The 13615-nt window shown below is 36.8% G+C and overlaps 1 protein-coding gene across 2 annotated transcripts in view; it reads right to left on the bottom strand.

Moving 5' to 3' along the window:
• Positions 1–13615, bottom strand: part of PLCH1 (phospholipase C eta 1) — a 228812-nt gene that overhangs the window by 78850 nt on the left and 136347 nt on the right. For both annotated transcript variants that reach the window (XM_068976262.1, XM_068976268.1), the window contains exon 5: positions 11159–11329. In XM_068976262.1, coding sequence (XP_068832363.1) covers positions 11159–11329 — 171 coding nt within the window. The remainder of the gene's footprint in view (positions 1–11158; positions 11330–13615) is intronic.

Genomic DNA, 13615 nt, shown 5'->3' with positions numbered 1-13615 from the left:
AGAACTCTGGAATGAGAGTGCTTATATTCAAATCAGCTGCCTCATATTAACATATAACATGTGCTTTTAATATTCAAATTAACTGCCTTACTTAAGAACATATGTACCAGTGTATTCTTACATAAGTCACTCCCATTCTCTGTGGCTACCTTATAAGGTAGCTGTGAGGATTAAATAGATTAATAAATCTAAGAAAAACGTATGCATATGCTAATAGTACTGAATTAGTCTGAAGTTTGCTCCCTGATAGCTTAGTTGGTAAAGAATCCACCTGCAAGCAGGACACCTCGGTTCGATTCCTGGGTTGGGAAGGTCCCCTACAGAAAGGATAGGCTACCCACTCCAGTATTCTGGGGCTTCCCTTGTGGCTCAGCTGGTAAAGAATCCGCCTGCAATGTGGGAGACCTAGGTTCTATTCCTGGGTCAGGAAGGTCCCCTTGAGAAGGAAAAGGCTACCCACTCCAGTATTCTGACCTGGAGAATTCCATGAACTGTATAGTCCATGGGGTTGCAAAGAGTCGGACACGACTGAGCGACTTCCACTTTGCTGCAAGTACATTACATGCTTACTGTGTTACTAGGAAAAGCAAACTCTGAGAATAATATCTTGAATAGTAACAAAGGATGTGATATTTTGATCAAAAATTCATTCAGTCCCACAATTGAACAACAATATTTAAATATACTAACGAATAACAATAGAAGATAAGTTGGGAGCCAGTATTTTATATTTCTATGATATTCTCAAAAATTCCATTACCTCTTAGGTTCAATACTTATGTTCTAGTGAACTCTAAATTCAAACCATCTATTTAATATCATTTAAATTTTTGCAGGGGAAGAAAAAGCTCTACAATGCAACCATTTTTGCATGTTTGAAAGAGCACAGAATGCTTTGTTCCCCTAAGGCTAGCTGCATTCTTTGCATAAATTTTAGTCTTTACTGCATGCAGAGGCCTCCTTAGCAGACATCACCCCAAAATACATAAATACATGATATCATGCTACCTGTGAGTAACTTGACTGAGCCAGTCTGGCTTTTGACTAGCTCATTGATACATCTGTTATAAGCTAGAGACTTATCACATGCAGTTTAAAAGATAATTTCTCACAAAATAGAAAGAAATTGATTTTAAAAAATTGTATTTCCATTGGAAGACTGAGTTTACATTGCAATTATTTGGTTTATCAAGCCATTTGTTCAGAGACATCAAGGCCTTGCACTAGCCTCAGTCTACCAGGAGCCTGTGAGATCTAAAAACAAAATTCAAGCAAACAACAAGAAAAAAAAAAATCCTGGCATCCTAGGATGGAGTTAATTGCCCATGAGAACATGTTACTAGCTCAAAACACAAAGAATGTGCTAATGAAAATCATCATATTTGAAAAGTGTTCATTAAATTAGTGAAAATATCAGTAGGCATTCTAGAAAGCCCACAATTTTCTGAGCACCATATAAAAATTAACAAGAGCTAATCGAAAATATAAGTATTAAGGATTAACTCATTGAAATACAGTAAAACCTCATAACAATGAGAATGGAAATATAAGCAAATCAGTTCCCATCCTTCTTCCAGCCTTGCTTTCTTTTAATTAACCTCCCAAGAGCAAAATCCTGCACTTAACACAACTGAGTTTTCCAGACCTCACTTGGAAAGTTATATTGGGATTTTACTGTATGAATGAAGGTTCAACATACGTTAATACTCTTTAGTGTTCTTTCCCCCCTTGTTTTGTGTTCTATTTGACATGAATGATAAGACGAAATAGGAACATTTTCTTCCTCTTTCCCATGGAGTTCACTTGAAAGTCTTGTTTGCTATCAATATCGGAGCCCCTCACTGTCTCTTAACATTGACGATTGTTTATTCTATACAAGGCAAATGGTGTAAAAAAGAACTTGAGGAAAACTTGATAACATGTTCATAATGTAATCAATGCTGTGCAGTTTATTAAAAGTTCTTACATCCATAATCTTTATAGTTCTTGTAAACAGTATTTTTATCTTCATCTTGTAAGTAGGAAAATGGACACAAAGAATGGTTACCTATCACAATCAATCAAACAATCATTAAAAGGCAGAACAAAGGTTCAAATTTCAACTTTCTGAATTCAAGTCCAAAGCTTTTTCTTTTGTTATATCTATCGTCTGGGTGTTTTTCTATATTTCTACTGAGAAATTGAAATACTTTCCAAAGTATTTTTTTTAGTGTAACTGAAATTCCCACATTTTAACTTAACTTCTGAAATTTTTGTAACTTTCAAATCCATTCATTTGACTTCTTTGATAATTCCAAATTGGAATGATTCCCCAAACACAAAATCATAATATAATTTGTAAAGAATTTCAACATGGCTAAACTCTCTTCCCTTTATTTTTATCAAAGTAACATATTCATAATTAAGCCAGTCAAAACTAAGGTGTTTATGACTAAAAGCAGAATTTCCCCTCTATATATATAGAGCCACTGTCCAGAGGTAATAATGCCAACATCTCTAGATATTTCTTGTGGAATAAGTCTTTATCTTCTTAATTATTAGGTATATGATGCTATTTCCTGTTTCATACACTTTAAACATTATATCCTTTTACTGTTTTAAAAAAAGACAAAAAGACACAGCTGTGTATAACGGACTTTTGGACTCAGAGGGAGAGGGAGAGGGTGGGATGATTTGGGAGAATGGCATTCTATCATGTATACTATCAAGTAAGAATCGAATAGCCAGTCTATGTCTGCTGCAGGATACAGCATGCTTGGGGCTGGTGCAAGGGGATGACCCATAGAGATGTTATGGGGAGGGAGGTGGGAGGCGGGTTCATGTTTGGGAACACATGTAAGAATTAAAGATTTTAAAATTAAAAAAAAATATATATATATATTAAAAAAGAAAAAGAAAAAAAAAAAGACAGCTCTTTGGGGCCAGCAAAACTTTCTCCATCCATCCTCCTAGTAGAATGATATTTTAATTTTTACTAAACTGCTAATATAATTCTCCAGGGTATGCAAATGTTAACTCTGAGTCTACTGTATAATCTGGTTGTGCTTCTGCTCTAGAATTTTTTTCTCATTTAATTGCTGAAATTCTCACCCATCTGTTTAATTTACAATGTTCCTATCACAAATTTTTCCCAGTGACTCTAATGGTATCTCAGTATTATTTTCCACATCAAGGCAACAGGTAATCCATGAATTTCATTTTCTCCTCTATAAAGGTCCTCCTTCCAGGCTGGTTGAGTTCTAGAACTTCACTCAGCTTTTTGTCCTAACTTCATTGTGTCATTCTTATCGAAGAGCATTTGAGAAGTAAATCATTTATTTCTTGTACGTATTTTTGTGTGTTATCTGTTTTTTTAATTCTGTGCACACATTTGGTTGACAAATTAACCAGGCAGAAAATTCTAGGTCAGAAATCATTGCTTAATTTTTTTTTTTTTTTTTTTGGCTTCCAGAATTACTGTTGAGAAGTCTGAAGCCATTCTGATTCCAATTCTTTCCAGAGGACCTATTTTTGTTTGTTAATTTGGTAAGGGATTTTTTCCCCATTTATGCAAGCTTTTAGGGGTTCACTTTAACCTTCGCATTGCAAAATTTCACTGTGATTTGTCTCTATGTGGATCTTTCTATATTCACTGTGCTTGGCACTCAGTGGATGTCAGCAGTTTAGACACCCCTACCTTTTGGTGCTAATCATCTTTTAATTACTTGTTTGATAAATATCCTCCCTTCTAGCTCATCTTTTTCTGTAACTCCTATCATTCAGATAGCGGACCTTCAGGATTAATCTAATTATTTTCTTCTCATTTATCTATTTCTTTGCTGTATATTCTCCTTTTGGGGAAATTTTCTCAACTTTATCTAAGACAACTAACAAATGTAGTTCCCTGCTCTTCTCTTCCTCTGAGTCTTCTTTTCTCATAGCACCTTGCCCTTTCTTCATGGTGGCAACATTTTTAATTACTCTGATGCATTAATGTCAGTTTCTAAAGTTTCCTTCCCCGCATTGTCTCTTTCCTGTTTCTTGAGTTACTTGTTTGCCTTTGTCTCTTTCTTTATAGCAGAGGATTTCCTCAAATGTGTGGTAAGCCCTGGTTATTTAAAGCTCATTTTTTAAGTCAACTATTTAAAAACCTACTTAAAACTAAGGCAAGGAAAAATTGGCTGAAAGCTGTGTTCTTGAGCAGAGCTTAGTGACTAGTAAGCTTCACTGTAGAGTTCTCCATGGGACTCTTAGGAAATTTCTGATGTAAATATCTTTGTGGGGGCGGGGGGAGGTTCCCCTTGAGTTTATCTCCTAGAGCTGGAGACACAGGGGGAGAATCCATTCCATTTCTCTCCCCTTGCTTCTGGTGCTGCTGGCAAACCCTGGCTTGAGGCTTCATAACTACAGTCTCTGCTTCCATCTTCACATAGCCACCTTCTTCTTTCTGTGTGTCTGTGTCTTCTTTTCTGTTGCTTATAAGGACACTCATCACTGGATTTAGAGTACACACGAAATTTAGGATAATTTCATCTCAACACCCTTTAGTACATCTGCAAAGACCCTACTTTCAAATAAGGTCCCATTTACAGATACAGGGAGTTAGCACTTGGATGTATCTTTTCAAGCTACTATTTAACCTACCAAAGTTTGTAATATTCCTCTAAGGAAAATTTTCCAGTGTCCTACTTGGAAGGGATAAACCCAAGATCTGAACATTGGGAGAGGGCTGTGGTTCTCACACTTCAGTTCAGTTCAGTTCAGTTCAGCTCATAAATATTCACTTAATCTTTGTACTCATTATCTGTTTCCAAAACTTAAGAGACTTAAAACAACCACTACTAACTTGTTCACAACTATGTAAGATGGTAAGTGGGACTAGGTCCAGCCACACAATTATTCTGTTTTCACCTGGGGGGTTTCTAGGTAAAAATAGGCAGCTAGTCACATGACTACAGTCATATAGTCCAAAATGGCTTCACCAACATGACTGTGGTTGCTGTTGGCTGGGCCTCCTTATGTGGTCTTTCCTCCTCAGAGAAAGTACCCAGCTTCCTCACATGATAGTCTCACAGCCCCAACAAGGCATGAAGGAAACTGCCAAGGCTCTGAAGCCTGCATTCCTTGCACATTAATTCTGCAACAATCCACTAGTTAAACCAAGTCACGAAGTCAGCCCAGGTTCAAGGGGCAGAAAAATAGACTCCACTTCTTGACAGGAGGAGAAGCAAAGTCGTGTTGTATAGCAACACACATACAGGGACACGGGGACTACTGTAGCCATCTTTGAAAACTGCCTGACACATCTCCTATGTTTCAGGGCCCTCGCTCAGGTGTGCCTGGCATGACTTAGTCCAGAGTCTTCTGGTCCACCCTCCTCCGGTTCTTAGCTTCAGTTTCATGCCAGGGTGTAGAAGGGACAGCTGCCCTGCTCCCATGGGGAGGGGAGAGGATCTGGAGCCCTAGCATCATCTGGGTCAGGCTTCCAACCAACGCTTGTGCTTTCAACCCCCGCTCCTCTCCTGTTTTCAGAGTATTGTGTGAATTTCATTCTTGAGCTTTCTTGGGTTCTTCAGGCAAATGAACGTGTTTTGTGGTTTCTTGCTCTGTGGGCTTGGGTTTCAGTGCTCTGAGGTCTCCTTTAGATCAGACAAGTTTCAAGATATTGCTGTTTCTGTATCCTCTCCTACTCTCTTTGTCCTTGTGGTTTTATAGGGAGCAGGGGTCTTTTTACTATATTTTTTGGCAGTTTCAGGAGGGAGCAGGGAAACATCTCTAGATGAATGGTCATTCAGTTTCCAACTGAAAAAGACAACCGCGATAACTGTTTATCTCCCCAAAATGGCTACTCTAACTCATCCAAAAATTAAGGTACAAATTTCAAAGCATTTAAACACAAAGCTATTTCATAGAAAATGTCTTTTGGGGACTGTATTCAAGAGAAAAAATACTACAAGACACAATTACTCTGAACAGTCTCTCAACTGATTTAATTGCAAATGATTAAGAAAAATGAAACAGATTTGGGAAAGGCTCTTAATGGAATGCTTTTTATGATGAGGAGAATGCTTTAAAAATAAAAGATAAAGGAACCCTAACACCAGAAAGGGATAGTTCTAGCAGAGAAGAATTTATAATTATTTCCCACAAGAGAGGTGATATTAGAATGACCATGACTCTCACCAAACCAGTCTGGATTCAGTAAAGGGTAATGAAGGGAGAGGGGAAAAATGACACTTATATAATTGGATCAGAAGAATCAAGGGTATATTTCAACAGAAAAAAAAAAAAAGCAAAATAAGCAACTGTTAGAACCACCAGAAAGGGATAATATATAGGTCTGTGTCATATAAAGTTCAATAAGAGGAGGGCCTTCTAGCATGGGATCACAAAAGTTCTGAAAATTCCCCTGGAATTAACCAACCACATGCATATTTCAGATAAAAAGCCATACATAAATAGAAATCTGCTTTTAACTCATCTATGGCAGTGCCTTTGCTCTTGGTTAAGAGCTAGAAGCATCTGCAAATTATAAAGATGCTTCAATATTCCTGCCTTCTCTTCCTCACTCTTCAATACATAAGAAACAAAAGGATTAGAAAAAAGGTAAAGGCTTGCTAAGAAAGGCTGTCGAGGAGGGTGGAGGGAATGAAGTCAGATTCTTACTCCTAAACCAAAACTCTGAGAAGAATCAAACACAAAATACATTCAGCCCCAGGGAAGGAATGGAGATGCAGATGTGGAGAGTGGACTTGTGGACACAGTGAGGCGGGGAGAGAGTGGGATGAATGAAGAGGGCAGCATCAATTACACACGATCAGGTAGAAGACGGATGGCTGGTCCCTTTCTTCTCTGTTAGGTCTATCCCTTTCTGGGAGGTTGCTGAGTAGCACAGGAAGAGCCCAGTCTGCTGATCTGTGATGACCTGGTGGGATGGGATGGGGGTAGTGGGGGAGTCTAGGGAGGGAGGGGATGTATTTATAATTGTGGCTGATCTGCACAGTTGTATGGCAGAAACCAACACAATACTATAGAACTTAAAATATACATATATGCATATATATATATATTTAAATTTTTTTTAATAGAAAAACTGGAGAAGGGTCTCAATCAACTCTTGTACTCTAGAACCACAGACTAATGGATGTGTGTGATATTGATCTGTGGAAGCAAGGGAGTGACAGAAGGGAAAATCCAGCCAACTGGCTTTTTCCTAACTGGCACTTCTTCATGGATATAAAAGACAGTGAAATTTTCTCTGGGCACATCGTATTTCAAGGATCAAAGTCCTAATTAAACAGCAGTTGGACTTGTCAAAGTCATCAATTCAATTTTCAAAGTGCTTCAGTGAAATAAAAATGTCTGGCCTACAGGCCAATATTTGAATTCCCATAATCCTGGACAGCATATGTGGCCAGCAGTGATATTTCATTTCACAACTGAGTAAATCTGTAAAATTTGAATACTCTGGTGTCTACACTAATCTGATGCCATCAGAAACAAATGAATTACTGCCATATGGATCACCAAATTGCCTCAGATTTGTTACACTGTGAAAATCCCATTTCAAAACCCAAAACCCTACAAAACTCTTGACTAACGACTCTCCTGCTGCACACTTAGATTATGTCCAATTTTTCTCTCTGTTAAAAAATGCTGAAATGCACAACTTGATAACTTTTTTCTATGCACAACTGTTTCCTTAGGATGAATTATTAGAAGTAAAATGGATTGGTCAAAGTTTTATATATTATGTAAAAATTGATAAATAATAAAACTACCCTATAGAAAGATTGTATCATTTCACAACTTCACCAGAAATATATGTATACCATGTTTCATACTATATTTTAACCTTTATTAATTTGATGGCTGAAAAATGGTCTCTTGGTTTTACTTCACATTTTTTAATTACTAGTGAAGGAAGAACATTTTTAATGTTATTGACATTGTAAAATTTTTTATGTTTTGCACATTTTTCTACTGAGCATTCATTTCTCCCCTCAATAGTCTGTACAGCACTTTCTATGCTAGGGAAATTCACTATTTCTCTCTTTTGTATATTGCATTTTCTGAGTTTGAACCTGACATTCATTTTATCATATTTGATATATTGGACCACATATAAAAGTTTCAGAACACTAATATTTTCCTTATGGTTTATGCCTCCTGATACATGATAAATTTTTAAAATTTATTTTGTGTTAAATCCACATGTAGCTTCAAGCTACTTTAGAAAATTAAACTGGAAATGGGTAATCACCTGCCAGGAGCAGAAGTCACAGAACAGTGGCTTCTATTTTGCCCAACTAAAATTTGCTGATTGAATGTCAATATAACAAAAGGAGGAAAAAAATACGTGCCCCTTAGCAAGTGATACCCACTACTGCTGTTCAGCTAGATTGGGTAAATTCCACCAGCACAAATGAATTTGAAGTCAACATCTTTAAACATTTTAATTTTTCACACTGTTGTGCTTTCAAATATCTCTGTCAAAGGGCTTTCACATTCATCACCCCTATCAGTTTTCAATCTGACACTGTGAGGTAAGGAAGGTAGGTATTAACTCCCCTTTTTACAGCTTAGGAAACCAAGGCTCAAAAACAATATTGATTGGCCTGTGTAAGATTCTCCAACCAATAAAGCTTACTGAAACTAACACAATATTGTAAAGCAATTATCCTCGAAGTTTAAAAACAAAAAAAAACAACTTGCCAGGTGTGAAATGCAGACCTTCTAGACCCCTGGTCTAATGGTCTCTCTACTATACTAGGAAGAGTTCTGATGAGAAAGCGGGAGTAGTTATAATTGCAAGAAACAGGGTAATAGAGATTTAGAAATGCATATTCTCTGGGGGGAAAAAAATTCTTCTATTACTCCATTCCCATTTTCTACTTGTCTTAGAGCTAACTTTGTTAATGGAGAAGCTCAGCCTTTGCCAAATTATCAAACTAATTTAATAACTGATTATGATAAAACATTTTGCTAATACTGTCTGGCTTAATCCTTAAAAAGCAACAATGAAATTTATAAATCTGTTATGCCTAAAATGTATGTGATGGTGGTAATGGAACAAAGTAAAATATTACCAGGTCTAGTGTCTTTTTTCTGACACCACAGAATCTCTGATTCTCTGACACCACAGAATCTCTGATTCTCTGACACCAACTGGGTTCCAATGATGCAATTCAGTTCTGACACTGACCACCTGGAGTTAGCATTAGACCTCACAAGACTCAGGCCCACAGGCTGCCCCTATTTCAGATGCCAGCCACAAATGAGGTGCTTAGGCTACCCCAGTTCTACCTGACCTATTAACAAATTTGGGAGTTCTGTCAAGGAATAATCAGAACTGGAAGTGAGTTAAAACTAAAAACAGATTTTAATCAGTTAACTACTGCAAAAAGGGGAAAAGAGAACTCAGTATAGAACTGATTCAATTTTGAATACAAGTAGAGATTCACAGCCAAGGAATAGGGGTCAGTGGAAGAAATCCCAGACAGAAGTGGGGATTTTGGCTAACCCAGCCTAATAGGATTCTTCCTGAAACGCAGGCCAAGGTGATCAAATATCACCAGGGCATAGCGGTAGATGAAGAATTTTATCAGACATCGAAGGTGACTAGATGTCAAGGATAGAGATTCTGGTTAAACAGACTTAAGAATTATTGCTACAACTGGATTCTTAAGGGCAAGGCCAAAGGATGCAACCCAGTAGGAAAAGTGGCTCCAAAGAGCCTGCCTAGAGTTTGTTTAGTTAAGGAGAAAGTCTTTGTCAGTTCCTGTGACTCAGTTTCTAAGATTTACGAGAATGACATACGGAACTCAGAAAGGTGCTTTAGTTACTATTACCAGTTTATTATAAAGTATACAACTCAGGCACAGCCATATGGAAGAGATGCATAGGGCAAGGTGTGAGGGAAGATATTTACCAATGAAGTACTGTTTTGCTAGTTAAGAATTATGTCATAGGGCAGATGAATGGATAAAGAATTTGTGGTACAAATAACAATGGAATATTACTCGGCCATAAAACAGAATAAATTTGAGTCAGTTCTAGGTGAATGAATCTAGAGCCTATTATTCAGAGTGAAGGAAATCAGAGAAAAACAAATATTGTGTATTAAAGCATATATATGGAATCTAGAAACAATGGTACTGAAGAACCTATTTGCAGGGCAAGAATAGAGATGGGGATGTAAGAATAGACCTGTGGGCCCAGTGGGGAAAGGAGAAGTGAAGTGAAGTCGCTCAGTCATGTCAGACTCTTTGCGACCCCATGGTCTGTAGCCTACCAGGCTCCTCCCTCCATGGGACTCCAGGCAAGAGTACTGGAGTGGGTTGCCATTCCCTTCTTCAGGGGATCTTCCCAACCCAGGGATCGAACCCGGGTCTCCTGCATTGCGGGCAGACGCTTTAACCTCTGAGCCACCAGGGAAGCAAAGGTGGGATGAATTGAGAGAGTGGCATTGAAACATGTGTTGCCATACATAAAACAGATAGCTAATGGGAAGTTGCTATGTAACACAGGGAGCTCAGCTGGTGTTCTGTGACAACCTAGATGGGCTGGGGGTGGGAGGGAGCTTCAAAAGGGAGGAGACATATGTGTACTTATGGCTGACTCACATTGTTGTATGGCAGAAACCAAGACAACAATGTAAAGCAATTATCTTCCAACTAAAAAGAAAGAACTATGTCATAGGAGACTTCCCTGGTGGTCCAGTCAGACTCCATGCTCCCAATACAGGGAGCCCAGGTTTGATCCCCAATCAGGGAACTAGATCCCACATGCTGCAACTAAGTAAGTCCTAGTACAGCCAAATAAATAATTTTTAAAAAGAATTACATCATAGTTAATAAATACCTAGCTATATTACTAACATAAAGAAAATATCACTATAGTACCTAAAAGGAAACACACAAGACAGTAGTCACCACTTTGTGGAAAAATATGCATATTTAAGGTTAAAAATTATGTATGTGTTCAATTTACTAATTCAATTTCTCTAAAGCTGCTGGGAACACATTTTTAAAACCTCATAGATATGATTTTTTTGGAATTGTGATATTTACCCTTCTAACTTAAATTTAAAATATACCTACACTCAGCCCTAAGAGAAACCCATGTATCTTTCACAAGTATTTTTAAGTAAACGTTCAGTGCAACAGTCTAATGATACCTTTTGTTCCACCTTCAAAAACTGAGCCAGTTCTTCCACAGTTAGATGATCTTTCTTGTCACTGTAGCTCAAAAGCAACAGATAAAGGTCTCGTCTCAAAGACATCATTTTGTAAAACACACAGAATTCTTCAAAAGTCAGAGTTCCCTGATTCTCATCTGTATCAGCTTCCTGAAAGAGGCATAGAAAAAATAAAGCAGTAAGAGTTTGAAATAGGAAATTCAGCAGTGGGAAATAATATTTACAATAAAAAGCTAATGACCACTTTGCAAATGGTAAACATGTTCTTTTCAAGAACACATGGATCAATTTAAAAATTGACTATACATTAGGCCACAATAATGTTTCAAATTATAAAGAATCAACTTTATAAAAATGAATTTCTCTGAGCACAGTAAATTTATAAAGCAACAAAGAAAGCTTAAAAAACTTTGTCTGGAAACAACCATTTCTAAATAGGAAATTAAACAGAAGGAAACACATGCACCATGTATTAAAACTTGTGTGATGACACTAAAGCGGTAGTTAGAGGGGAACTTGAAGTTTTCAACTTATTAGAAAGCAAGGTAAATTAAAATCAGGTGAGCTAACAATTCAACTCCAAAAGCTATTAAAAAGTTAAGCTAAGGAAAATAGAAGGAAATAACTTATAAGCAAAAGAAGAAAGCTAAACAAAATAGAAAACAAGAAGATATAACATCAAAGGTGAGCAATTAAGCCAAAAGCTGGTCTTTTGACAAAACTAATCAAAGAAATCTTGGAGAAGATTAATCATAAGCAAAAGAGAAAATACATTCAATATATCATGAAAATACTAGTCTCTTATCAGCTTCTAAACTGTGATTCAATCAAATGTAACTTTTACCTATAAAAGAATTTCTTAATTCTACATAGATAGCTTATTGCTCTAACAGCCAGCAGCATCATTGGTACCTCCCTGCCTGAAAAATCCATTTGCATTTATCTCTAGTTGAAATTATTTGCTCCTACTAATTATTGAGCAAGGATCTTTTACCATGTACCTGCCTTCTGACTGGCTGGATTTGTCATAAAACCATAAAACTACTGGGAATATATAATGAGTAACCAATCCATTTATATGTTCTCTATTCTAAGTGAACACAGTTGTAAAACCAAACAAAAACTGACAGGGGATGAATGGCATTTTGAAATACGTAGATTTTGCAACATATAGTCAGCTGGTATGTGGTTTTAAACATAGCTTTGAAAATCAAAGTGTATATAAAAATATATCTTTTTAAACTCATCTAACTTTGCGTCAACTATGAACAAACATTTAGACCGATATTTACATCACACAAAGTTTCTTTTTGAGGCTAATTGCTGTTTCCTTCTGTCATTTTAAAAGCAGTGATAGACTGATCTACAGAATACCAACAATTTTTGGTGTTTCAGGCTCTTGGCTGTAGTCTTTGCATCCTAAGAAAGTATGTCTAATGTTCATATTTCTGCTGCCGTTTTTTCAGAATTTATAGCCCTGGATAGAGAGATGATAATTTTTCAAGATTTCTTTGGAAATGCCTAAACCATTAAGAACAGTACCACTCTGAGGTTTTAAGCAATAGCCTCAAAGACTTCAAAAGAAGCTATCCATACCCTAACAGATTACTTTTAAAAAAATAAGTTGAATCTTGCACTGCAACAAGAAGGCAAAGAAAATTCCAGGAAGGATTTAATGTCTTTACCAGCAATTCAGTAAAAAAAAAAAAAAAAAAGAAAGAAAGAAAGAAAAGAATATGCTCCTTAAAATAAAACTAAGATTCTTGTTCCCATTACTCCACCCTGAGCTACATGCAAAATCTATGGTAGAAATAATCTATATTTCACTAGAAGCCCAGCTACTTCTCCAGTCACTCCTTGCTTGAGAAGTCTTTCAATCTTTAAATTCAATGTCACAAAAAGAGACCTTAATGCTTTCTTAAAACATCTCCAAAGTAGAAGGGAACCTTCCTACACTGTAGGTGGGAATGTAAATTGGTGCAGCTGCTATGGAGAGCAGTATTAAGGTTCCTTACAAAATTAAACATTGAGCTACCATATGACCTTGCAATCCCACTCCTGGGCTTTTATCCAGAGAAAAACATGATCCAAAAGGATACATGCATCCCAACATTCATTGCAGCACTGTTTACAATAGCTAAGACATAGAAGCAACCTGAATATCCATCAACAAAAGACTGAATAAAGATGTGGTACATATATACAATGGAATATTACGCAGACTTTAAAAAGAATGAAATAATGCCATTTTCAGTAGCATGGATGGACCTAGAAAGTGTCATACTGCGTGAAGTCAGACAGAGAAGGAAAAATATCATAGGATATCCCTTATATGTGGAGTCTAAAAAAAAAATGATACAAATGAACTCACAAAACAAAGAGAATCATAGATTTAGAAAATGAACTTATGGTTGCTAGTGGGAAGGGATAGTTAGG

This window comes from Capricornis sumatraensis, chromosome 1 (genome assembly GCF_032405125.1).
Source record: "Capricornis sumatraensis isolate serow.1 chromosome 1, serow.2, whole genome shotgun sequence".
Classification (NCBI taxonomy): Eukaryota; Metazoa; Chordata; class Mammalia; order Artiodactyla; family Bovidae; genus Capricornis; species Capricornis sumatraensis.
Note: the sequence above shows the minus strand (reverse complement) of the source record. Positions and strands in the feature narration are given on the sequence as shown.